We start from the raw sequence: 25,924 nt of genomic DNA on the forward strand, positions 1-25,924 counted from the left end.
GCGGAAAAAAAGAATCTGAAGATGGCGCCCAAGAGTGGGAGCTTCCGCAGGAAGCATGCCGACGTCACCGGAAATACACCCAAAGGGGGTGTGACGCCGACGCCCACCTGGGCAAAGAAAAAAAAAAAAAAAAAAAACAAAGAAAAGACTACGAATCCGGACCCAACCACAAGACCGCGGAATAATGCACAGCATAGTGAATCCAGAAAGATTCACGCTGCAAAACTGCTCATGCAGATATGAGCATGCATGTAATACAATGCACCCGGCCATAAGGCCTGCTGTAGGGGTGACTAACTATATTGCATGCAGTGTCTGGAGACATTGCTCACAGAGTGTGTGCCATGCCGTGTTGTCACTGGTCTGCACCATTTCACACAACCTGCAATGGCAGTCTGCATGAGTCTAGTGGTGGGTTTCTTAAGGTGGCAATAAAGGCTGCAGCCCTCCGGGACCCTCCCTAGGTATTAGGTATACCATTAACTAGGGACTTATGGGGTGCGAAAGGGATTGCCAATTGTGGAACAATTACACAGTTGCCTTGTTTTGGGGAAAGGACACTGGCACTAGGGACCAGGTTAGCAGGGACCCAGTGCACACCAGTCAAAGTTGCACCTACCAGGATAAAATGGGGGTGACCATGTAAAAAGGGAGCACTTTCCTACAGTAGAGTTTCTACCAGATAAAGTGTTACCGAAGGGAAGTAATTGGTTCATCTGATAAAGACTTGTAGCTACTGATTTCTACCATAGTATAAATACCAAAGCAATACCTCCCTGGGGGTGGGCCAGCGTACTGGCTCAGACCAAAAAGTCCTTGAAGAACGAACGGCAGAGTGCTCAACAAGACGGACCTGAGTGTCAAGGCAGTAGTATCTGGTAAATGTAAGGAAACTGGCTTTTTGCAGGTTTAACCCCCTCCGTGCCCCTTTTTGACTACTAGGTACTGGTGTAATGGCTCTAAGATGCCCTGCGTCTTGCTAAACAAGACTCAGTGCATGTGGCATAGGGCACCCAGCTAGAGGAGTGGCTGATGGATGCCAGGGCAGTGAGTTTAGTTCTGCACCTAGACACTCAGCCTGCAAAGGCAGTGTGTGGGTGTCAGGATACAGGGCCCCTAAGGGTGGCACAATAAGTGCTGCAGCCCTTAGGGGTCTTCTCTGGTCACCATGCCCTGGTTACCTAGGGTACCATTTACCAGGGGCTGACAGGTGGCCAGAGATGCCAATTGGGTTTCAGTTTCAACACAGTTTTAGGGAAGGAACACAGGCCCTGGGCACCTGGTTGGCAGGAGCCCAGGGCACACTCAGTCAAAGCACATCAGCAAGCAATTCAGCAAAAAGTGGGGGCATACCATGCAAGAAAGATGGCACTTGCTCACATTTGGCTGAGGTGAAAAGGTGTCACAGCCTTTGGTAGAAAAGAGACACAGGTTTCAGAGAACCAGTTTGTCTGAGAAAAAGCTATTGTATGGAGGTTGAACAGAAAGAACCTGCAGCTCACCGACTTTCTTGCCTGATGTGATGGCCACCAAGAAGACTTTCTTGGATGTCAAAAGTCTGAGAGGACAGCTACGCCTGGGTTCAAATGAAGAACACATTAAATAAGTTAAAACCAAATTAACGTCCCATTGGGGCATAACGAAAGTCTTGGGCGGAAACATATGCTGGAAGACCTTTCAGAAAATATGTCACAACGGGTGACAAACAGGAAGGGTTGGCCGGGCAACCGCAAAAAAGCAGAGATGGCCGAAAGCTAGGGGAAAGGCCTTGTCGGCTAAGGACAAAACAAACAACAACTCAGACAGGGGTGCAGATAGTGCGTCAATGTGTTTCTCAGCGGATAAATTCACAAAAGTGTCCCTTTGATGAAAAGCATGAAAGCTTTTAATACCAAGTGAATCACCCTCAGCTCCATAAGGCTGATGTGGAGTTGAGTCTCCACCGCAAGTCAGAGGTCTCTGATCTTCAACTCTCCCAGATGGCCACCCAGCCCAGAATTGATACATTTGTCAGATCTGGGTAGGGAAGTTAGAGGGGTCTGCCACTGACTCTATTGTAGTCTATTAACCACCACTGCAGATCTTTCGAAGTCTCCTTCGAAATCTGGACCAGGTCAGGTACATTCACCTGGTGCTGCACCCACTGGGATTTCAGATGCCACTTTCAAGCCCGCATATGCCATCATGCATACTTCACCAGCAGGGTGCAGGAGGCCATCAAACCCAGCAGTCTCAAAGTCATTCTCTTAGAAATCCAGGATGTCCGCTAAGAAGCCAGTGGGTTTTAAACTAAGTGAGCAAGTGTTAGCATCTTGAATTTCTCCTTCCTCAGGAAGGCATTGAGAGGAAGCAGATCTAGAATAGGACAGAGGCCTCCATCTTTTTTTGGCACTAGAAATATAGCGGAGATAGCAACCACAACCTATATTTGATGCCGGCACCCTTTTGCTGGTTGATTTGATCAAAATAGCCTGCACTTCCTGGTGCAACAAGAAGAGGTGGTCCTGTAGGCCGATGCGAGGGTAGGGGCAGGGGCTGCAGGGTTTCCAGAAGTGAAAGAGTGTAACCCCGCTGTGCAATTTGAAACACCCACCTGTCTGAAGGGAAGGGTCCTCTGGCGGGCTGGGCAAATCTCTGGATTAAGCACAAAAAGGCTAGGAAGCCTCACTGGAGAGAAAAATGCCCTCTTTATCCATGACCCCCTTAGCACCTGGACAGGCAGAAAAATTAGTTAGTCAGGAACGCGTGCTACCTCCAGGCTAGCAACACCCCAAAGGTGGGCTATAGTGAGGTGGACATGATTTTTCATAAGTAGCCATCTTTGTGAAGTATACTTAGTAATTCTGAGACAGGATGCTCACTTCCTACAGAAAGTGGTTGTATAGGGAGCGTAGTGACCTCAAGGGTCAGTAGCTCTTTGGCTACTACCCTGCACTCCCTTAACATTTCAAAATTCAGTATTTAGGGGTGCCCCCGACACCAGAGAGGCAGATCCTGATGGCCTAAGAGGAGAGAAACACTGAAGGGCTGCAAAAGCATAGAAGAGGTAAGAAGCAGCTGACCTGGTACCAACCCTGCCGGCCTGTCTGCATCCCTCATCATAAACTTCACCAAAGTAGACTCGTCCTGCAGCTGCGGACTCCAAAAACCTGAGACCTTGCCTGCCTTGATAAAGACCAAACACCTCCTGTGAACAGTGGACCTGTTCTCCTGCATTCCGCAGAAACTCTAAAGCAGATTTTGAGGCCTCCAGATCCGCCAAAAGCAGGCAGCTGAACCCACCACTGCACTTGCCAAGTTGAAATGGGCCACCGGTGTCAACAGTCCCCAGCCCTTCCGAGCTCGAACCAATCATGGTTTAACCCCTTGTGGACTCCCGTCCATCGCCTGCAGCCTCAACACACATGCCCCCTCGACAGCAACTGTTCCCAGTAAGTAAACCATCCGCCCAAATTCACCTCTACATCCTTCGCCCACGAGCTGTGGAGAAGAGGGCCCTAGTTGTCCCTATGTCCCCTAGCATCGCAGGAGTTGAACCCTCCTGTTGGTTCACCTCGACTGGGCTTCCAGCCAGAGCCTGCAGCCTTTTTTTGCAGTGACCAATCTTCATAGAAAACTATTGTGCTTCCAACACTGTTTTGCACCCAGCTACCTTCGCGCAGCTGGTATTGTAATGCTGTTCTGCCTAGGATCTTGCCGATTACTCATCTTAACTCCTGGCAATTGGTCTTGTAAGTCACAGTACTATACCCGTTTGCAGAATTTTTTCTTCCTTCCATCGGATAACATTGCAGAACTCAAAAATAGCCCAAAGTATCTACTTTGGAAGTGAAAAGATTTTATATTTAAAAACATCCACCTGGATGATTTTTCTCTGATGCCTAAACATATATTGAATATGCTACTTACCAGTATGCATCTGTTCTTGGCATGTAGGGCTTCTAACATTCATATCTTTTGCATTAGATCGCCGCCTAGTGTTGGGTCCGGATGATCACACATTGTTGTCCTGGAAGAGTCTTCGAAGTATCCTGAGATAGGTGGCTCCTCCCCTGGACTACAGTGCGCATGATGGCTCCATCCCCAGATTGTTTTTAGCCATTGTGGCAGAGATGGAGTGTAAAGTGTAAAGGATGTCCATGCTAATGATTGAATGCAAGAGTATATGTCTGCAGCTGCGACAGGCACCGGGGAGGAGGGTGGGCGATATGAATGTTAGCAGCCCTACATGCCAAGAACAGATGCATACTGGTAAGTAGCATATTCAGTTCGAGGCATGTGGGCTGCTAAATTCATATCTTTTGCATAGAATATATAGCAGTCCCTCCATTAGCGGCGGTTGCCCGTGCCAGCTGCAGAAACCTGAAAAAGTGTCTTGAGAATAGCCTGCCCAACAGCTGCTTGCTGTTTGGAATGCACATCAACACAGTAGTGTTTTGTAAAGGTATGTGGTGTAACCCATGTGGCTGCTCTACAAATGTCCTCTAAAGGAATGTTCCCCAGGAAAGCCATGGATGCCCCCAATTTGCGTGTGGAGTGCGTCCTTGGGGGTATTGTTAAGGTGCGTTTAGCCTTTTGATAGCAGATCTGGATGCACTTAACAATCCATCTGGCTATTCCTGCTTTGTGTGAGAAGTTGGCCTGATGTGCAGTGTTCACTATTCTAGTGATCACTATATATCAGTCCAAACAACCCTTATTGATGATTGGTTGTAAGTCAACCTTATAGACCAGCTATCCTAGTAGCATGGATACGAGCAGTCTAAGGCTAAGACTCTAGAGGGCGTGTTAAGCCAGCTGTTTTACCATCACATTACCCCTTGAACACCCAGTGAAAGGACACCACACAAGTGTTATGAAAATAAACAATGTATTTATTAGAATCACAACAACCCTGTACTCTTTATGAGGACAGGGTGCTAAGCACACAACAAAACTCTTATGAAAATACTTAAGTTAGCACGTTATACACAAATGCCCGAGGGGCACGAAAAACCATATACTCTAAAAGTGGAATGCGAATTACTAGCAGGTAAGTAACGATTCTCAGAGGCGTTGGGATCGCTAGGACTAGACTACTGAACCTTTAGATTACTAGCAGGAGGCCAAGGGAACTCGGGTGCAGAGTGTGCACTCTCACGCGGGATGCGGGACAAAGTCTATGGAAGCTAGAATTCACAAAGTTAGTGTTCACGGGCGAACCCGACCTGGTAGGGAGAAAACGACAGTGGATCCTGACCCTTGAATAGTGAGGCTATGCTGGGACACCGAAGTGCCGAAGTTACCTAGCCCAGGGGCTGCAGCTGCATAGGTCTGAAAAGACGTCGGGAATCTTGTTGCCGGACCAGGAGCCTGGAAGAAGGAAGTTGCTGGCAGGCGACCAGTGAAGGAAAGTTCGATGGATCCAAGCCTGGATCAAGGAAGAAGGAAACCTGAAAGCAGAGGGGACCAAGTTCTTGAATCACTAGCCAGTGATTAAGTGGGCACCAGGATGGCACCGGGCGAAGTCACCGCAGTCAGGTGAGTGGGCGCTGCTGGGCTCTGCAGTCTCTCGGACCAGGAGGCGTTGTCGGCGACCAGGATGGAGGTGCGAGCTGTCCCACGAAGGTTCTTGCTGTCGACGTCGCTGGACCCAGGATTGGGCAACAAGTCTTGGCAAATGCAAGGCCCACGCGGTGGACCTAAAATGGCGTCTTAGCCGGACCAGGAGGGTCCAGGGTACTTCTCCGATGGAGGGAAGCAAGGGCCAGTCTGGAGCAACCAGACCAGCAGCAGTGTTGTCGTCGGGCGTCGTTCGGAAGGCCACAAGCCAGCGGGCTAGTAGCCAAACAACGCGGTGAGCAGCAAAAAGCAGAAGGGCCCCACGCCGATCGTGGAGATGCTGGGGGGCTGCTCTTCGGTGCTGGAGCTGCTCAGGGTGGGGGCTTCTCGGACCCCAAAGCACTCACCAGGAAATTACTCGGTGGGCTTGCTGTGCAGAAGTCGTGCAGTCTTGGCGAAGGCCGGTCCCTCGAGGTCTCGTCGCACCCACGGTTCTCAGCTGTGCTGTAGAGGTGGGTAGAGGTCAGAGGTGCCAGGGAAGCCGGGTCTCGTCGAGCTGGGCAGTCGGATTCCGGAGGAAGGACGTGCAGCAGACCGCAGTGTTCTTAGATGGTGCCTGCGGATGCAGGGTGACTACTCCTTAGCCACAAGGGAGAATCTTGAGGAAGAAATCGTGAAGTCCTTTCGTGGAAAGTGGTATCTTGATTCCAAAGATGATCTGATTTGGAAGGGGGCCAGTCCCTACCTTTATCTGGGAAAAGGGGGCTGGCACGCGACTAAGTCCTGCCCTAGGGGTGGGACCAGGAGGGGGGTGGTTACACCCACTTCCTTGGCGGGCTTTTCCCCAGCACAGGGTCTGGAGTGTCCCTGGAACTGGTTTAAGCCAGCCTATGCACAGTGAGCACCGGGGTGCCACGTGCAGTCACCTTCTTCTGTAGCCCTGCCTACCTACAATACACAAAACCCTGTCTGGGACGGTGCTGGCACCGCCCCTGGCAGGAAACCCTTTGTCCTTATCTCCTGCTCTGGGAGGACTCCCAGCAGCAGGAGGGCAGACTTGTGTCTCGGTGGCAGCATCCATTTTGTGGAGCTGAGGCTCTGTTTGACTTTAACCGGGTTTAGGGGTTACATGCATGTCGTGTCCCTCTAGAAGGGTGGAATGCTAACCCCGTCGCCAGAATTGGCGAGGGGTTAGTATTCCAATTCGTATGACACCTTACTCGACATGTTTTGATAAAGCGATACCAGGAGTTGGCATTTAACCGCGAGGATTATAATGCACTTAAGAGTATATGGTATGCGATATCATGGAAACGGCTAAGGGATAGATCCCGAAAGCTGCAGACAGGCTCAGCTCATGCCAGAGCACCATCTCACACGATTCCAAGCACTCTGCCTTCAGGATTGTTAAGGCCTGCCATAGGAGTGACTGATAGGAGATCTGTGTGTCCATTTTAGGGTTCGATATAGGTATACTATATCTAAAGCAAAGGGTGAGTACACCACCTTGCCCCAGCTGTCGTGCAGCCAGTTGTGTCAGTTTTAGTTAGTCAATCCAGGGGTGGCACAATACATGCTTCAGCCCCTGGGAGACTTCTGGGTGCACCTCAGCCCTGGGTACAGGGACTTGGAGAGGGCCCAGTGCCAATTCAGTACCTGAGTACAATTTGGATAGAGAGAACAGCTAGGCTGTGGGTCTGATTAGCAGGCCCACAGCCAGGGAAAGTCGTAAACCAGTGCAGCAAAAAGCAAAAATCTGGGTGATCATAGGATTGCAGACCCTACTCTCCTACACTTTGGAAATAGGGTTGCCCTTGTGCTGTGGCGAGAAGGCAACAAAAAGTTGTTTTGTTTTCCTAAAGTGTTGTGTCCTGTCAATATAGTACATCAACGCCCTCCTAACGTCCAAAGTATGGAGCATTCTTTCCGCCACCGTTTGTGGGTTTTGGAAGAATGCAGGCAAGTCAATAGTTTGGTTGAGATGAAACTGACACCACCTTCGGAAGGAATTTGGGGTTAGTACGTAGTACCACCCTATTTGGATGAATTTGTATGAATGGCTCTTGGATTGTGAGCGCTTGCAGCTCACTGACACGTCTCAGTGAAGTGATAGCAATAAGGAAAGCCACTTTCCATGTTAGGAACTGGAGTTCACACGAGTGTAGTGGCTCAAAAGGTGGTCCCATCAGCCTGGTGAGGACCACATTGAGGTTCCACACCGGAGCTGGCGGTGTTCTTGGGGGAATGACTCGTTTCAGACCTTCAAGGAAGGCCTTGATGGCAGGCACTCTGAAGACAGAGAGATGCTGCCTGTTCTGAAGATAAGCTGCTATGGCGGATAGATGTATCCGAATGGAAGTGTACGCTAGATTGCACTTGTAAAGATGTAACAGATAGCAAATGATGTTAGGGATAGATGCATCTAGCGGGTTTATGTTATTGGCTGTACAGTGAAGGACGAAACGCTTCCATTTCGCAGCATAGCATGCTCTGGTAGTCGGCTTCCTTGCCTCCTTGATGATGTCCATGCATTCTGGAGGTAGGTGAAGGTAGCCAAACTCTAGGACTTCAGGAGCCAGATCGCCAGATTGAGCTGTTGCGGATCTGGATGCTGAATGTCTCCATGGTTCTGCGTCAAAAGCCTGGGCGTTAGGCGCAGCCTTTGATGCGGCACCACCGAGAGTTCCAGAAACGTGGTGTACCATGCTTGGCGTGCCCACGTTGGAGCAACTAGGATGAGTGTCATCGAGTGCTGCCTTAGTTTTCTTGCCACCAGCGGTATCAGAGGTGCTGGTGGAAAAGCGTACGCAAATTTGCCTGACCAGTTCATCCATATCGCATTCCCCTGCGACTGTGGGTGAGGGAACCTGGCGGCAAAGTGTTGGCATTTTGCGTTTTCATTTGTGGCAAACAGGTCTATCTCCGGATGACCCCACTGCTGGAAATACGGGAGGAGTACTGATGGATGTAACTCCCACTCGTGCATTTGATGGCTGTATCTGCTGAGCAGATCCGCCATCTGATTGTCCTTGCCCGGGAGGTGTTCTGCCATGAGGAAAATGTTCCTCTGAATGGCCCACTTCCACATGCTCTGAGCCAGATGAGACAGCTGCGGCGAGTGGGTGCCTCCCTGCTTTTGAATGTAGTGCATCGCTGTCATGTTGTCCGTCCGGACTAACACTACCTTGTTGCACAGATGTACATTGAAGGACTTGAGCGCCATGAAGATTGCCATCAGTTCCAGATAGTTGATGTGCATCTTCTGTTGCTGCGTCATCCATAGTCCCTGCACAGTGTAAGTGAGCAGATGAGCTCCCCATCCCTGGAGAGATGCGTCCGTTGTCAGGGTAATCTGTGGCACTGGCTCTTGGAACAGTCGGCCCTTGCAAAGGTTGTGTGGATTCCACCAATGCAGAGAGTTGTACGCCCGACTGGTAACCAACACTAGGTCTGTCAATTGTCCTTGAGCCTGTGTCCACTGATTTGCTAAGCACTCCTGGAGCGGACGCATATGTAACCTTGCGTGAGGGACTATGAAGATGCAGGAGGCCATCATGCCAATCAACTGCATGAATACTCTCGCTGGAAGCGAGTGTTGTGGTCTGAACTTTTGGATTAGAGACTGCATGCTGTCTTTCCTGACCTTGTTTGGCTGAGCCATGGCTGTCAGGGTATTTATCGTCGCGCCCAGAAACTGCCGCACATGTGCTGGTTGAAGGTGCGACTTTGGGTAGTTCAGCGAGAAGCCCAGATTGTGAAGGAGGTGAATGGTAGTCGACATGTCCGCGGCGCACTGTTGTTCCGACTTGGCTTGAACGAGCCAGTCGTCTAGGTAGGGGTAGACATGGATGTTCTGCCTCCTGAGGTGCGCCGCTACCGTCGCCAGACACTTGGTAAACACTCTTGGGGCGGTGGTCACTCCGAAGGGTAGGACTTTGAACTGATAATGCCTGCCTTGGATAGTGAACCTGAGATATTTTCTGTGGGACGGGTGTAGTGGTATGTGGAAATAAGCATCCTTGAGGTCTAAGGTTGCTAAGAAGTCCCCTTGGTTCAACAAGGGAAGAATCTGTTGCAGTGTAAGCATATGGAAATGTTCTGATAGTATATACAGGTTGAGGGGACGCAGATCTAGAATGGGTCTGAGAGATCCGTCCTTCTTTGGAATAAGGAAGTACAGGGAATATACCCCTGTGCCTTCCTCCTCCACTGGCACGAGCTCGATTGCGCCTTTTTGCAGCATCACCACTACTTCTTGCTGCAATAAGTGCAAGTGCTCTGCGGACATAGGCCGTTGCCTTGGTGGAATGTTGGGTGGAGTGGATCTTAACTCTAGACAATAACCGTACTGGACAAGTTGTCGTACCCACCTGTCTGTGGTGATGTTTGTCCAGACTGGCAGGAACTGCTGGAGTCTCCCCCCGACAGGTGTTAAATGGTCGGGGGGCAGTGACAGAGAGTCACTGTTTGTTTGGGGCAGAGGAACGGGAGTTGTTGTTTCCTCTGCCACGTCCTCTGGTGCTGTTTCCTCGATAACCCCCTTTATTCTGCTTGGGGTACGAGGACTGTGCTCCACCTCTAGTGAACTGTGATTGTTGACCAATCTGTCCTCGGGTGACTCCACGTGCACCTGAGCGACGAAAAGTGTTGCCCCGGAATTGTTGTGACTGAAGGGCCCCCATAGACTTAGCTGTTTCGTTGTCTTTCTTAATCTTTTCGAGGGTGGTGTCAACATCAGGACCAAACAGTCTATCAGGATTGACGGGCTGGTTGAGTATGGTCGTTTGAATGTCTGGTTTAAACCCTGATATGCGTAGCCACGCTTGTCGTCTCAGCATGACGCTAGTGTTAATAGCCCTAGCTGCTGTGTCTGCGGCATCAAGTGCACACTTTATGGCTGCGTTGGAGATGAGTTTTCCCTCCTCTATAAGCAGTTTGGTACCCTCTTGAAACTGCGAAGGCAGGTGTTGTAAAACTTGCTCTAGGGTGTCGTAATGCGCCCTATCATAACGTGCCAATAGCGCCTGTGTGTTCGCAATACGCCAGAAATTGGCAGCCTGCGCAGCTACTCTTTTGCCCCCTGCCTCAAGCACTTTAGACTCCTTGTCTGGGGGAGGAGCTTCACCCGTTGTCTGGGAGTTTGCCCTTTTGCGGGCATTTGCGACCACAAGAGAGTCTAGTGGCAACTGTCCCCGAATGTATGCAGGGTCCGCAGGTGCTGGTCTGTATTTCTTCTCGATGCGTGGATTGACCACTCTCGCCCTGGTAGGCTCTTTAAAGATTTCCGCAGCATGCTTAAGGACACCTTTGAGCATAGGAAGTGTCTTGACTGTCCTTTCAGAGACTGAAAAAGTGTCAAACAGAAAATCTTCCTCCACTGGGTCAGCATGCATGTCCACATCATGATTAGCAGCGGCCCGTTCAATGAGTGCATGAAATCCTGCAGAGTCTTCTGTTGGGGATGCACGTGCACTGAAAGGCTGTGGGTCCTGCCCCACATTCTGGATTCCCTGGTCACCTATGTCGTCATAGGAATCCTGTTGTGCATCGGGGTCATTGATGGGGAAAGTGTACTGGTCATCTTGTCCATATTCCTCTCCCTCAGAGTGGTCGGGGGAAGGTGGTGGACTCCTTCTAGGAGGAGGCTGGATAGGTTCAATCAGGGCTGGAGCGTCCTGTGCAGGCCTTTTCTTTTTCAGTGGGATAACATAGGAGTCCACTGGTTGGGAAGTGATCTTCCTCTTGTAAAGGGTCAACTTGCCCGTGTCCGCGTCGATAAAACGCTCAGAATCGTCTCCTGAGTCGAGTTGTCGACCCAATACTCCAGCAGACGTGGACGAGTCCGATGTCTTTGGCGCAAAGGCCTTTGGTGCCTCCTTTGGCGGCAGAATGAAGAGAAGTTTGCCAGCAGGCTTTGGCGGCATGTCCATCGGCTTCTGGTGCGACGGCGCCGGAGCCGACGTCGCAGAGGCCTTATCCCGAATTCTTTGGAGTGAAGTGGCGATGAGGGATGCGTCACTCACAGCGGCACTTGGCGCCGACGAGGAGGCCTTCACCTTGCCTTCGGTTCCGACGTCCTGTGGGCCCTTCGGAATCTTAGACGTCGATGCTGCAGCCGTAGACACAGAGTCCTTGGACCGATGTGTTGAGCCTCCGCCCTTCGATCCTTGTGATTTTGCAGACTCCGTCTCAACCACGCGTCCGACTAACGACGTCCCAGTCGGTACCGGAGTCTTGTCGCTGACTTTGGCGGACTTCGACGGCGTCGTCCTGGTCGACCCGTGCCGGACGGCCTTCTTAGAGGACGCCTCCTCCGCTGACTACTTCGGCACTGTCGAATCGACAGTTTTCTTCGACTTCTGTGGACCAGAGGCCGACGGAGTCGATGAGGTAGCAGGCTTTGGTGTTTTTGGTGGAACGACCGCCATCTTAGGTGCACTCGAATCCGTTAGTTTCGGTTCGGCCATTTTAGGTGTAGTCGATACCGATGGTTTCAGTTTCGGTTTCGATACGGGCTGCGTAGCAAGTATGTCCGTGGCCGGGCCTGAAGGCGGGGCCGTGGCTTGCGGTACAGGGTCTTGGGTAAGGCCGAGTGGCGATCCCGTGACCCGAGCCTGATCCGCGTAACCTTCGGGGCATAGCTCATCCCCTGAGCTATCTTCCGCGGCCCCATAAACTTCTTCGACGTCCCCTACCTCGTCGACGTATTCAAGGCCTTGATCCACGACCCCGTCGTCGTCTTCCGGATCTGCCTCGACCTCCGTCGCGGGCGGTGAGATTTCAAGATGATGGCTTAGGCCCTCTTCTTCCTGGTCGCCGAAGATGTTATCTGGAGCCGGGGCCGCTTGTCTGGCCTCAAGGCGCACCGCGCGCCGAAGCTTGAGCGTCTTCTTCGACCTGAATCTGGAGCAGGCCATGCAGCTGTCCTCGTTATGGTCTGGCGAGAGGCATTTGTTACAGACCGGGTGCACGTCGATATGTGGGTATTTGGACCCACAGACGGGACAGTATTTAAACGGGCTCCGCTCCATGCTGAAAAGTTGTGGTCGTGTTGCGATGCGAAGGCCTCGATGTCCGAAGAGTGATAGACCGTACGCAAACAATACCGACGTAATGAAACGAAGGCCTTTTGGCCTTAAAGAAGCTAGTTTTCTCGGTTCCGACAGAGAGACGTCGAGACCGCATCCGAACCCAATGGCGGAAAAAAACAATCTGGGGATGGAGCCGATGCCCATGCGCACTGTAGTCCAGGGGAGGAGCCACCTATCTCAGGATACTTCGAAGACTCTTCCAGGACAACAATGTGCGATCATCCGGACCCAACACTAGGCGGCGATCTAATGCAAAAGATATGAATTTAGCAGCCCACATGCCTCGAACATAGATACTCGCTGTTTTTATAAATTAGTGTGGGTCTCCTTCTTGAGTCGTGTGTAACAGAGCACCTTGGGATTGCCGTAGCAAGCCCCAGTTCGCTCAGAAGGGAACACCTGGATTCTTGACACTGTATACCAGACTTCTGGTATACCACATAAAGAACCAGCTATCTGCAACGAAGGTATCCAGCCTCTTGGATTCTGTTTGGTGGAGTGGTAGGGAACGCACCAGGATTCACTTTGGATGTTGATGTCTGCACCGCCAGGCTCTCAGGGATAGGATGCTGGGTGAGCAAAGCTGGCCCCCCTGGGGTGGGGCAATAGCGACGTGCCATGGCCGGTGTACAGAGTGCGCGCAGGGTTGTCACGAGCAGGGCATCAGAGGGCTTCATTGAAGGGCAGAAGGGGTTCTGTGTGGGATACCCTGGCTGAGCATCTCTGTCAAGATATTGGCCTTGACTTTCAAAGAGGGCAGCTTGAGGTCAAGGATCTCAGCCACCCTCCTCACCACTATAGCAAAGGAAGCCTCTTCCTCAGTAGCCACACTAGGAGGAGAGACCAGGCCAGTTTCCGGTGATCTGTCTAGACAACTGACATCCCCAAGCCTCATAACAATTATTGTCATCCATTTGGGACAATGGGTCTTTATGGGGGATCAGTTTAGCTGTAAGGATCCTCAGATGTACCCCTGCCAAAAACCCATCAGGGCCTGTCAAGGAAAGGAGGCACTGTCTTGGACCCGCAGAGTAGTAGGGAATGACTCAAGTCCTCATTCTATCTTGCCGCCACCCAATTCCACAAATACCTACAACTAAGACACGCACTTGCCTGCTCACCAGAGGGCACCTTAAACCTGCTGGAGTTTAATCCCCTTGAGACCAGACTCCTCCAGGGTCCATTCGGAAAAGGGGAAATTTCCAAGATTTAGAAAGCACTGTTATACAACTCCCCCACCACGTTCAACACACTGAAGAAAAAATGGGTACAGTGGAACACTCTACAACGCAGATCGGAGACACGCGCGGATGGCCCATCGCATTATAGCCATTTAGGCACACCTAAGGCTCATCCAAATAAACCACTTACACATCACCTACCTTACACCCACGCGACCTACTTACCCCGGTGCCTCTCATCCAACACCAATCTCTTTCATATGGTGTGGTCCGGCCCTGCAATAACATCATACTGGAGCACTACTGAAACAACTCTGACAAATGCTCTGGAGGTGCCTATAGATCCCCTTCTGGGCGTACTGGGGGATCTGGGTCTCTCTCGAGCTGAAAACCCCCCTGGTTGGGATGGTCACAAATCTGGCCAGGAGAGACAACTCGAAACTGGAACGTGACCGCAGCTACCAGCATCTCTAAACAGTCCTCAGCCATAGACTTGTGAGCTAAAATAGAGTATCTGATCTACAGGGCCAGAGGCTGCTAGTGAAAAAATGACTAAATCTGAGGACAATGGTGGAGTTTTTGTAGCATAACGAGTGGCCAACACTCTTGAGGTGGGAGGGCTGTAGACGTTACAGGTTGGGCAGATCTGAGGCTGGTGGCATTCCTAACGGCAAGAGACAGAATTTTGCGCACTGATGTGTTGTGGTGTGTTTTTAAACTTAAAGTTATGGAGGAAAAAAATTTCAAAGCAGAGAGATACTGAAAAACAATTGTCAAGCAATCTTTAACTGTTGTGTATGTTGCAGTCACAATAATGCTGATCTGATAAACAATGTGGAAATAACTTAAAAATAATTGTGATGGCTGAAAGTGTTTTGAATACTTGTCTATGCCATGAATTCTGTGAAGAGAAATGCATGGAAGAGAATACAAAGTGTTGCTCTCTTTAAATTCAAAAATTCAAAAAGTGACAACTTGAATGCTTTAATTTGTGTACATACAGTGTGTTCCATCATTTAAGCTGGTTGTGATTAATCTCCTAGTGTATATATATATATATGGTATATTACAGATGTTTATTGTTTGAGCAACCTTTGTCTTTTCCTTCCTACCACTACGTTCTTTTTTTCCCCCTGGTAATTCTTTACTCCTTAGTTTTCTGTACATATGGATGTCTGATTTTGCATGATTGTGATATGGATGACTAGTCGAATGAGTTTTGTATGAAATAATGGTGTAGTATTGTATATAAAATGAAAAATTTCTTGTAAAAAAAATTACTCTCAAATTGAATGAATAAATCGCTATTTGTTAGCAACATCTCAGGTTGAAATGAGTTTTTCTACCTTATAGAGTAACATTTATTGTTTAATCTACATATCAGTTCAGGCATGTCTTTTTGGTTTAGTGTGGAAGAGAATAAAGCCTCCCGCAAACAAATAATCGAATCATGGTGATCACAGTGGGAAAGCTTTCAGCACAAAATGAGCATAAAGAGAAATCAATTAAAAATCCCAGACCATTACTGTACACCTTTGGACCATATAATAAGAATGTGGTTACTCACTGGGATTCACATAGGTACAACGGTACCTGACAATTTAAGACACTGATCTAAATACTATGACAAAATGGGCCGGACGGGGGGTGGGTGGGTGGGTGGCGGGGTGGGGTAAGATATTTCTATAAATTGCAGCGACTAAAGCTACAGATTTATGAAAAACCCTTCAAAGGAGATAGCATCCCTTAATTCTCCCATAGAGGCTTAAAAAAGACCAAATAACATCAGCTGGCATAGGGAGGAGAGTGTGAGTGCATCAGAATCCTGCATCTACTCTTAGGGCCTGTACTGTGCAGTGGGATAATATGGGGTACATGGAACTGAGGGGCCGGGAATACACACAAAGCTATTTTTTCCCAGTGAACATATCAGTTTGATCCTCCCACATGTGCAAATACACACTTTAGATGGAGAAAATATAAAATCACATACCATCTAGGAACTGAGGCTGAAGTGAGGGCCTCGACTTCAAAAGAACTGCACGTTTCAGTGTTTTCATCTTTCGCCCCTTGGCAGGAGGCCTTTGTTTGCGAATGGAACGTTTACCACTGGGCAGCAACTCTTGAGCCAGAAGCACTTTAGGCTCAGTCTGCGTCCCTACAGTTGATCTCTGAATTTGTTTCTTCTTCGAGACAGCAATGTTTCGGACAAGTTTTTTTTTCACTGCTGCAATCTTCCTTGAAAGGATCATGGCTCTCACGGACTCATTGGAGAGATCAAGACCAGACTTCAGGTATTTTCGCAATTCTTTCCGCTTTGACCTGTAATATTTATAACCCACAAGAAAATTTACATTTTAGATTTGAAATACAAGAATACATTGGATTATGTACATGCATCCGTATTAAACTTGCAATCTCGAACAATTAAGTTATAAAGTGTTCAAACAAAAGAGTTTCTTTACGGTCAATACGTGAGTGTAACTGACACCTGGTACCACCTGGTGAAGGGGGCAGAAACTGTTTCTCAAAGTTGTTCAAACCAAGGTGGTGACTTCATTAGAACAACATATGCACATCAAATGCAGAGCGAAAAAGGCAATCGAAAATTTTAAACAATATTACATGAACAATAACGGTAAAACTTTTCTATGATGAAAACATGATTCAAAACTCTGAAGTGTACCAACCAGAAATGTTCACTTATCCTATCCCTAATTCCAAGTTTTAACCTAATCTTAAACCATACACCAATTTCTACACAACTCTAGCTCTTTTTAACTATTAATCTTTTAAAAAATAAACCTGTACCACTTTACGGTTTATTGTGCATTGCTTTTTTTTTACTGCTAGGATAGTAAAAATACACTGATGATTTTTAAAAATAATTCTTCGGGTGACCAAAAACAGTATGCATTAAAGTGCAGTTGTTACTGTAGTGTCTCTGCAATGATTTTTCATCTGAAAGGATTCATCATAGTAACACAATCCCATAGGCAGAATGTCGACTGTAAGAGAGTCATAGCAGGTGCACACTTTTCTCAAGGAAATTTGGATGTAAAATTGATCTCCCTTGATGAACCTATCAAGACAAACCTTTAGTATACTAACAGAAAAGAGCCCATTGCTACATTTCCAACCAGGGACAGCTGAAGATGCAAGAAATTTAACAATGTCAAGTACTAAGTGCAAGCCAGCTCAGTCCTGCTTTGCACCAGCACTGTGTTGCATCACTGCAACCCACTGTCAGCTGCGACTACACAAGGGACAAACCCTAACTTCATTCCCACAAAGCCACCCTACCATGACGTAGTAAAGTCAGCTAAAAAGAAATATGCTATGCTCAAGATAAGATCTCATAGAGATGTCCGACAACCATTTGGCATTAATGGTCACAGTTTTGTAAGGAGTCTGAACCTCACAGGTGGCGCCGTGAAGCAAACCCTTTTCGGCAAACATGAGGTCCGGAGGGCCTATCTTGGCTTCCTCTGTCTACCTATATATCACTTATTTATTGAGTGTGACATACAACACAAGGGTCACTTGGCACTGTATATGAGCTAAAGACAAACTGGAGGTGACTGACAAATCACAGAATTTGAACAACTCAATCATAATGAGGTGTCAAACAATCACGTTTTAACACAACACCTGAAGGTCAGATGACTGGTATCAGATGCCGGAAGCTCCGTAGGTAATTGATGTGCCAGAGCTTCACAACGTCAGCACAAGAAGGTTTGGGTCCTAACAACTGGCCAGCCTGGACCTCAATACTTGAAAAAACAGAACAGAATGGCTTGCCAGGAAAATTTTGAATCCTATTTGAAACCCCCACAGCCCAAAAGTACTGCGTGGTCAAGCTAGATCTTTAGCAAAACATTTAATGATTTTACATTCAAATTGCAAAATTCAAGCATACATGGCGCCCAAAAAGAAAACGCTGTCATAAAACAGCCAAGTCAAATGCAAAAACAAACATTTGTGTGCACAATAGGTCCAGAAATTACAGACATGAATACTACATCATCAACAAATTACATGACACCAAAATACAATTTTAGAATACAACACAAACATATCACATAGATTAAAAATTGGAAAATATTCAACATGTAAAACACAAGCCAGTCCTATAAACTGAAACACCAGTGGACAGGCGGAATTTAAGGTGGAACAACTGCCTGCCTGTCTCACAAAACCTGTGACTGAGGTAATGTATCTGGTTGGACGCAAGGGCCCACACATGTAGGATTATTTTAATCCCTAGCTGCACCCCTCTATTTTAGCACAGGCTGGGGGTCAACGCGTTTCGAACCAAGATGATTGACGGTTCTCCTCAGGACGGGGACTGGATACAATCTTCACTGCACCACCAACCAGGGGGGTGGCAGAAAAAAGGTGAAGCTGTAGAACAGTATTTCTGGATCACGTTGTGAATTGTCCAACGGAAAAGCGCCCGCAGCGCGGTGCGCCCAGGAGAGCTGACAAGGTTCACATTCCTTGTATAGCTGCACACTGCATATTAGAAGAACCGGCTGGAAAAGGAATGAATCAGGGAGCCAAACACAGTTTCAAAGTGGCGGTTTCTGCTGCACGAGCCGATGTGCGCGAGGGATTTAGTCCAGGCGGCAGGCGGACATTCAATGTTCCATGGATAGAGCTTCACAAGGTGCACTTTAAAATATCTATCTACCCAATAGGTTTGCAGCTCAAGAGCATCGTATGTGGATGGGGGAACCGCAAATAAAGCATTTGGCACGAAAGTTGGGTCTAAATGAGATCCAACTGAGAATACAAAGAGATTTAAAAACAAGTATTGTCCTAACAGGAATCCAGTACAGCTGTCAAATGCATGCTGAGACAAACCGAACCTACCCAAGGTCAGAAATTGCTCTAACCCTAGAATGGCTATTCAAATTATTGGAAGTAATACATTAATACACAGAATTACAAAAATCCAAGAATGACTTTATGTCATCTGATACATCTTTATGTAAAAGAATAAGTATTCAGTTACTGAAGCAAATGGATTAGAGGGGACCGGGTCTGAACTGACAACTTCAGATTTCTTACTACTTTTAACTGAGAAGGGGAACCTCTTATACTAGTGGGCCAGATAGTAACGTATTTAGCTGCTGGTCTTCATTTGGAGGTCTACCCGACTTTAAAGAAGATACCCAAAGATGCTGCTTTTGAAGTCGTGTAAAACCCCATTGTCTTCCTTCCCACCACAGTCAACGTACAATTGTCTAACCCCACACAAACACATAAGTGGTACATGGGGTCTTGTATCCATGAACTTTATAAAGTGTAGGATGGCACACTGGTATCTCCAAGGCAGAGTTATGGCTGCATTTGCATCCCACCCTACAAAAGTAATAAAATGTCTGTTTGAAAACGAAAACCTGGAATGGTTACACATGATTGGATAGTTAGTACACAGTTATACATTTCTCAAAGAAAGTGTCATAAGTAGCATTTTCATAGTGACCTGATGCAGACATGCGGATCCTGCTCCGTAGACAAGTGTCTGGTGTTTGACGAATCCCTTTGAAGCTTAGATTTCTCGCCTTTCTGCCTGCCGTCTTGTGGTGCACGGCCTCTAGATCGCAATTCTTCCTCATCCGAATCATAGACCTCCGAAAGTAACAGCAGAGAGCTGGGATTCTCTGCAGCTTGGCCAGAAGAACTTTCAGCTTCAGAGTTCGAAGTTTTGCTTGTTTCCTCTGTACTGGATTTTGATGTTACTGGTGATTTCATACTGGAGAGCTCAAGGCCTTCTTTGGCTTTAGTAAACTCTGCTAACTTCAATTGATAGAATTCGTATGCTGGGTGGTGTTTTTGATTTAAAAACCTACCAAAGAGAAGTCATTCAACAGTTACACATTCTTTAATATATAAAGAGTCTGTGTATAAAAAAAAGCAAAATGGCATATTTAAACAACCAAAAAAGGAGAGTTTACATATTTTTTATTACCCCTTGTAAGTCTGATAAAACCTGAAAGTGTAGACATTTAGATCAGTAGTCTTGAAAGACTACAGCAGATTGATTTTTACCACTGTTCTTGGCAAAATACGCTTTCCAACACCAAACTGAACTGTTTAAATTTTTAATTGTGCTAATATGAGAAAATAATAGGCAACAATGAACACTAATTTCTTTTATTTCTTGTTCGAACTTGAAATATTTGAGTGTGCTTTTAATATTTATCATTGCACATAATAGTTGTCAGAATGTACATTTTCATTTTTGGGGTTCCAGGTTAAATTATTTTTACTTAACAGGGACACATATGAAAATTGTTTGCAGTCTACAGACCTAGCTGGACAGTGAAACTAGCAATTGTAAGGTGAAGTTTCAAATAATATGCCAATTTTTAGGCATGTTCCGAACGTCAAATGGCCCTAGATTTTAAACAAATATGGGACCATGTTCAACAGCTCAAAGGTAACAAAAGATACTTTTTCAATCCAGGTTATTCTATTTTATGTTTGGTCGACAGAAAGAAGCTTCCAATATCAGAGATCAGGGTGCAAAGAGGTAGGACGCGAGTTCACTTTGAGGGTAACTGGATTTGTTTATAGCTGAAAGCACAATGTGCGCTGGAGGGACTTTATACAGCAGCCAGCCACTAATGGGCTGCCCCCAAAGCGCCCCATATTCTGTAGGTTAAAACTCAGTGGACATCAGACCCTGCTGATTAGCTGCCAAATTATATATAAATCAGGAAAGTAAACCCAGTGGAATGTAGTAATGTGTGTGCTAGTGCACTGCGGACAGGCTGGACACAAAAGGCCCATGGGTGGCGAGGGTCTGGTGTGATCCAAAGCTCCTGCTGCTCCAACCAGCATCTCTCTTTAAAAGAGTCCACATACACTAAGCTCAAGTAAAGTAACATTTCATATTATCCACAATGAACTGGAAAATCATTAATATGGCATCATTTTGTTTCCTGGCATAGAAGATATACGCAATAAAATGTAAATCCAAGCACAAACAATTTAAGTAGCATAACTGGATGATGCAGGTATGTTAAGTCATTGTCTTCCAACTGAGATACATGTACGCAACTGTTCACTCTGAAACTTCAGGTGTGAGAAACAAGCAGCCATTCTTAATACCCTAACAACCTTCTTTTTAATCTCTGGATTGACCAATCCTCCTTACTCCCTGTGCAGCAGAAACCGATGCACAGTGCAGCTCTGTCAGAGTTAAGTTACTGATATGCTTTGCTTCCAATTTTTCCCTAATATAGGATGACCTCACTGTGACACAGGAAGACAGGGTAGATGTTTATGCACTGTAGAAATCTGCCAGAACAATACACAGTGTAATGTTTCAGCCATCACTACAAAGAGTTATCAGGCAGCCAGTCACACTGGCAGACCGTGACGGATACACACAGTGAGCTGGGTTAGTGCGGCCCAGCTCTAAGGCCAAGAGAAGCTGGCCATCCATGGGCTCCAGGGGCGGAAGTTAGAGTGAGATGGCATTCACTGCTTTCAGTAAGGGTGAGTTGCAATGGATTAGACTGCTCTTTTGAGAATAGCAGGGAGTTTCAATAAGTTTTACACTGCTCTCAAGGATGGGGATTGACGGGGATGAATAGGGTAACATCTACAGCCCTCTTGGGGCGGCACTGAATGTTATCTGCTGAGATCTAGGGGAGAGTGGCTAATTCTCCTCTCCTGAGTCAAGAAAAGTAAACTGGCTTTCAACACTCTCTCCTGGGCTAGGAGAGTAGACGTTTCCAGTGGTGACTTAGGTAGGGAAGAGTAATGTGGCATCCATCACAGGATGATGCCCAGTACTGTCTTGTGTTCAAGGGAGAGTAACGTGACATCTTCTGCTCTCACCCGAGTGGGGAAAGAGTAGGAAGTGTTCCACCCCTCTGTCCTTTCATCCGGATAGTAACAGGGTCTCCACCACTCTCAGAGAACAAGGGTTCCCTTTTTACTCTCTTTTGCACAGTCCAGCACAAGCCCTTTCATATACCGGAGCTTAAAGCTTTAATATGCAGTCCAGTATGGATTGGGAGCTCTCTCCTGGGAAATATCCATCACTGCCATGCTGAAGAGATCAGACGTGACCAGAAATGTCTAGGAACTGAGGGCAATCTGTGATCAAATAGATGAAAGGCACAATCCCTTTGTTTACCCGACTTCACTCAGAGCTGAAAACAAGCCTGAGGGACCAACCGCGACTGTGATGCATTCTTGTGCCATACGGCTTCTTGGTTGCCTTCAATTGACCATGCAGTTTTCCCCCCTTATGAGGCTGTATGGCTATAAAAACCATTTATTTTCTTTTTTTTGCCTTTTTGAAGCGATTAAATAAAATTGATTTGAGACACAATTCGGTTTGACATATTTTTTTAAAACGCTTTCAGTTTTGTATTGTTTTTGATAAATACATGTTTTGTTAATGGTGCAAACAACAGAAAGTGTTCTCTTTGCTATACTTGTTATGTAAGTGGATAGATTTCTGACAATGAAAGTGTTCCAGGATATTGCACAAGGGCAGAAATATTCAGAACTTATGAAGAATACTGATTATTCTAGGATGAAGAACTAATAGTTACCTGCAGAGCCCACAAAGAGAGGTTCGCCTTGATAGCTGTGTAAGCTATAAATGACATAAACAAAGACTTTACCTGCTGATGACACTTTCTATATTATGAAAGAAGGTAGTAACAACCAGGGAGTTGCATATCCTTTTGAGGAGAATTCAATTGACGGTAGTGATTTGGGCAATGTACGTTTTCCACAGTGATATAGGAAACATTTGCAGGCTCAGATGAGGTCCGCTTGATGGGGGTCAAAAACTGCTGCCCTAGGGATTAGTAGGTATTTTCCACTGTCACTGTTGCTACTCCCCTCTACAAATATTTTAAGGGAGTAAAAGATCACCTATGTAAATTTACATCCTAGTCATGTCAGTATACTCTGACTGACATCTCAGTCTGTTAGGAGAATGCTGCATACCCATGACAGAAAATGGGTCATAATTTGAGTTTCAGCAGAGGTTAAGTCAGCCTTCTTCCAGGAATGGAACAACTTCTACTGAGTGTTGTAATAACCTTAGATGAGCATTAGGCCGTTCACTTGTGGCGCGTATTCTATAAGCCATCACTATTGTTGCCATGTTATTCCACTGAATAAGGGACACTAAATAATACATACCAAAACTTTGGATTAGCAGCTTCAGTTTTAGTAAATCGCTCTTTTTCTGGTCCCATCCTGGCAATGAACCGAGCCAAAGTGATTGCTGCATCCCTTGTTTTAGGACCAACTGCAAATAAAAACAGAAACAAAGACTCTTTGAGACCTGGAATATGTAAGCAAAATTTGGAATTACTAACAATAACAATTCAAAGATGTCTAGGAGGCTGCATGCTGAAACGACACGCTACTGGAAAAATGAGAGGCACCGAGGAATAATCTGACAAAAGTTAAGAGAGCTGAAAACTATTAATGTAACACTGCAGATCAACTAGATTAGAAGTTTAAGGAACTTTCAGAGCTACTCACTGCAATGCATTCTGACCATGTGAAAAGCAAGAAGGAGCATAGAATGACGACGGAGCGCAAGGGCAGATTTGGACTCACACAAATGTACAGCACAGAGTAGTCTAATTTGGACAGATGGGCTTAAAACGCAGCAAATGGATGAATGTTAATCTAACAAAAGTACAATGCTACCAAGCAGAGTTCTTCCATGGTGGACAGTAAAAAGGATCAGCACCATGAAGGTCGACCCGTTAGATGCTAGAAATTTTGATTATATATTTGTGCAGTAGCAGAGCTTCAGGTGGCTGATTGGAGGAGGAGATGAGAGTAGAGATCATAGACTCTTTGAAACCTAAAACACCTCTTCAAATGCTGCAGAAAACTTAACACCTCATGCGATGGAATAAAACACAAGTGAATCCCTTCAGCACCTCAATGCCACTTTATGTGTCATACCTTAAATAAACACAATAAAACCACACAACTGCATGTTATATCCTTAGACATCATCACTTAACTGCTTTATGCCTAGGACTCCAAGAATCCAAGTGCTCCTGCCGACGGCTTAAAAAGAAATGGAGACACAGCAAAACCCCTGAAACACGCACCACCTAAAGAGCAGCCAACCCAGCACACCACCAACTCACCAAACCACAAAGAAGAATTTCCTCCAAGACAGAATCCTCACCAACGCCCACAACTCCAAGGAACTCTTCTCCATCATACAGGAATTTGCCAAACCTGGCGGCGAAACAACAGACGTCTCACCCTCCCAAGACCTCTGCAACAGACTCAGCTTCTTCTTTCACCTCAAGGTTAAGACGCTCAACGACAACTTTGACAACCAAAACCTCTGCACATCTTCAGCCCCTACCCCCAGCAACACCGCCCAACAGACCCTACTCACTTGGACCCTGCTCATGACAGAAGACACCTTAAAGACCATGAAGAGCATCCACTCCTGAGCACCCTCAGACCCCTGTCCCCCCACATCTACCACAGGGCCGCCACGGCCATCACACCCGAACTACGCCTGACGATCAACTGCTCCCTCGGACCGCCACATTCCCCGACGACTGGAAACCCTCCGCAGACCCAACTGACCTCAAGAACTTCAGGCCCACCCATTGCTTCCATTCACAGCCAAGGTCATCGAAAAGGCCGTCAAAACCCATCAAGAAAACTTCATTGAGGCTAACAACGCCCGGAACATCTCCCAATCCGGAGCAACCAAAGCACCGAGACCATCCTTCTCGCCACCACCGACGACATTCGCGCCCTCCTCGACCAGGGCCAAACGGGTAGCCCTCAACCTCCTGGACCTCTCAGCTGCCTTCAACACAGTCTCCCACCACACACTAGCCACCAGACTCCCCGACGCTAGCATCCACGGAAAGGCCCTCGACTGGACACGCTCATTTCTCACAGACAGAATGCAGCGAGTCAGACTCCCGCCCTACCTCTCAGAACCGACCGAGACCAGATGTGATCCCCCCTTTAGCCCACCCTCTTCAACATCTATATGGCCCCCCTCGCAACCATCATCAGAAACCAAGGGCTCAACATCATCTCCTAAGCCGACGACACCCAGCTCCATCCTCTCCCTCACCAAGGAACCCAATATCACCAGGCACAACTTCCAAGAAGAGATGAAAGCCATCGCAACCTGGATGAATTAGAGCTGCCTGAAACTCAACTCAGAGAAAACAGAATTCCTCATCCTTGGCTCCACCCCCTCAGCATGGGACGACACTTGGTGCCCCCCCTGCCCTCGGAACCCCACCCACCCGAAGACCATGCACAAAACCTCAGCATCATATAGACTCATCGCTCACTATGAACGGCCAGACCAACGTTGTACCCTCAGCCTGCTTCGAAACCCTTCGCATATTCCAAACAAGCATTTGCAATGCAATAGGTCTCGCATTGATGAGAGTTTGAGCTATTGGCATTGTAAATGACAATGCCTTTTATTCATGGGTTGTTTTTAAAACAGAAAAATAAAAAGCATTGTCATTTACAAAGCCAATAGCTAAAACTCGTGTAAATGCGAGACCTATTGCAAATGCGTTCTGCTATAAAACATTTTTTTTAGAGCGATAGGAAAGAGCAGGTCCTGCTTGCAACACCAGGTAGGACAAAGCTATTTGAGAAAATAGTGCTCGGAGGCTGTAATAAAAGCTTACAGAGTAACAAAACACGGAACAGGGGGTGTCGCCATGGGAGGTTAGAAAATAAGACAAGGCGGTACTAAGGAGGGATTACTAAGCCTTTTGACCAATGAACAGCCACAGTTTACAGTGGACAATGACACAAGCCAAATAAAAATATGGGAGGAGAGTGGGTAGAGCTTAAAGTCCCTACCTAAATAAAGCATTCCTGTTAGAGCAGTGCATGAGCTGCCCAGGCTCAACCTAAAAAGAAGTGGGGGGGACTCACCAAGTTAGGCAGAGTGGGTGTGACATCACCGTGAGTGACCTCACAGGAAGTGACATCATGGCGCATGCCATCGCATGTGGGATCACAGGAAGTGGTATCACGGCTCATGACCTCACAGGAAGTGATATCAGATCTTAAGATCTGACATATGTTTAGCACATC

At 47.1% G+C, this 25,924-nt stretch overlaps 1 protein-coding gene across 1 annotated transcript in view; it reads right to left on the bottom strand.

Moving 5' to 3' along the window:
* LOC144798492 (uncharacterized) overlaps positions 1-25,924 on the bottom strand; it is a 121,963-nt gene that overhangs the window by 47,569 nt on the left and 48,470 nt on the right. The window contains exons 6-8 of the mRNA XM_078669393.1: positions 22,997-23,105; positions 19,305-19,667; positions 15,807-16,135 (exon numbers count right to left, since the gene is read on the bottom strand). Of these exons, the coding sequence (XP_078525519.1) occupies positions 15,807-16,135; positions 19,305-19,667; positions 22,997-23,105 (801 nt within the window). The remainder of the gene's footprint in view (positions 1-15,806; positions 16,136-19,304; positions 19,668-22,996; positions 23,106-25,924) is intronic.

Source organism: Lissotriton helveticus, chromosome 12 (genome assembly GCF_964261635.1).
Source record: "Lissotriton helveticus chromosome 12, aLisHel1.1, whole genome shotgun sequence".
NCBI lineage: Eukaryota > Metazoa > Chordata > Amphibia > Caudata > Salamandridae > Lissotriton > Lissotriton helveticus.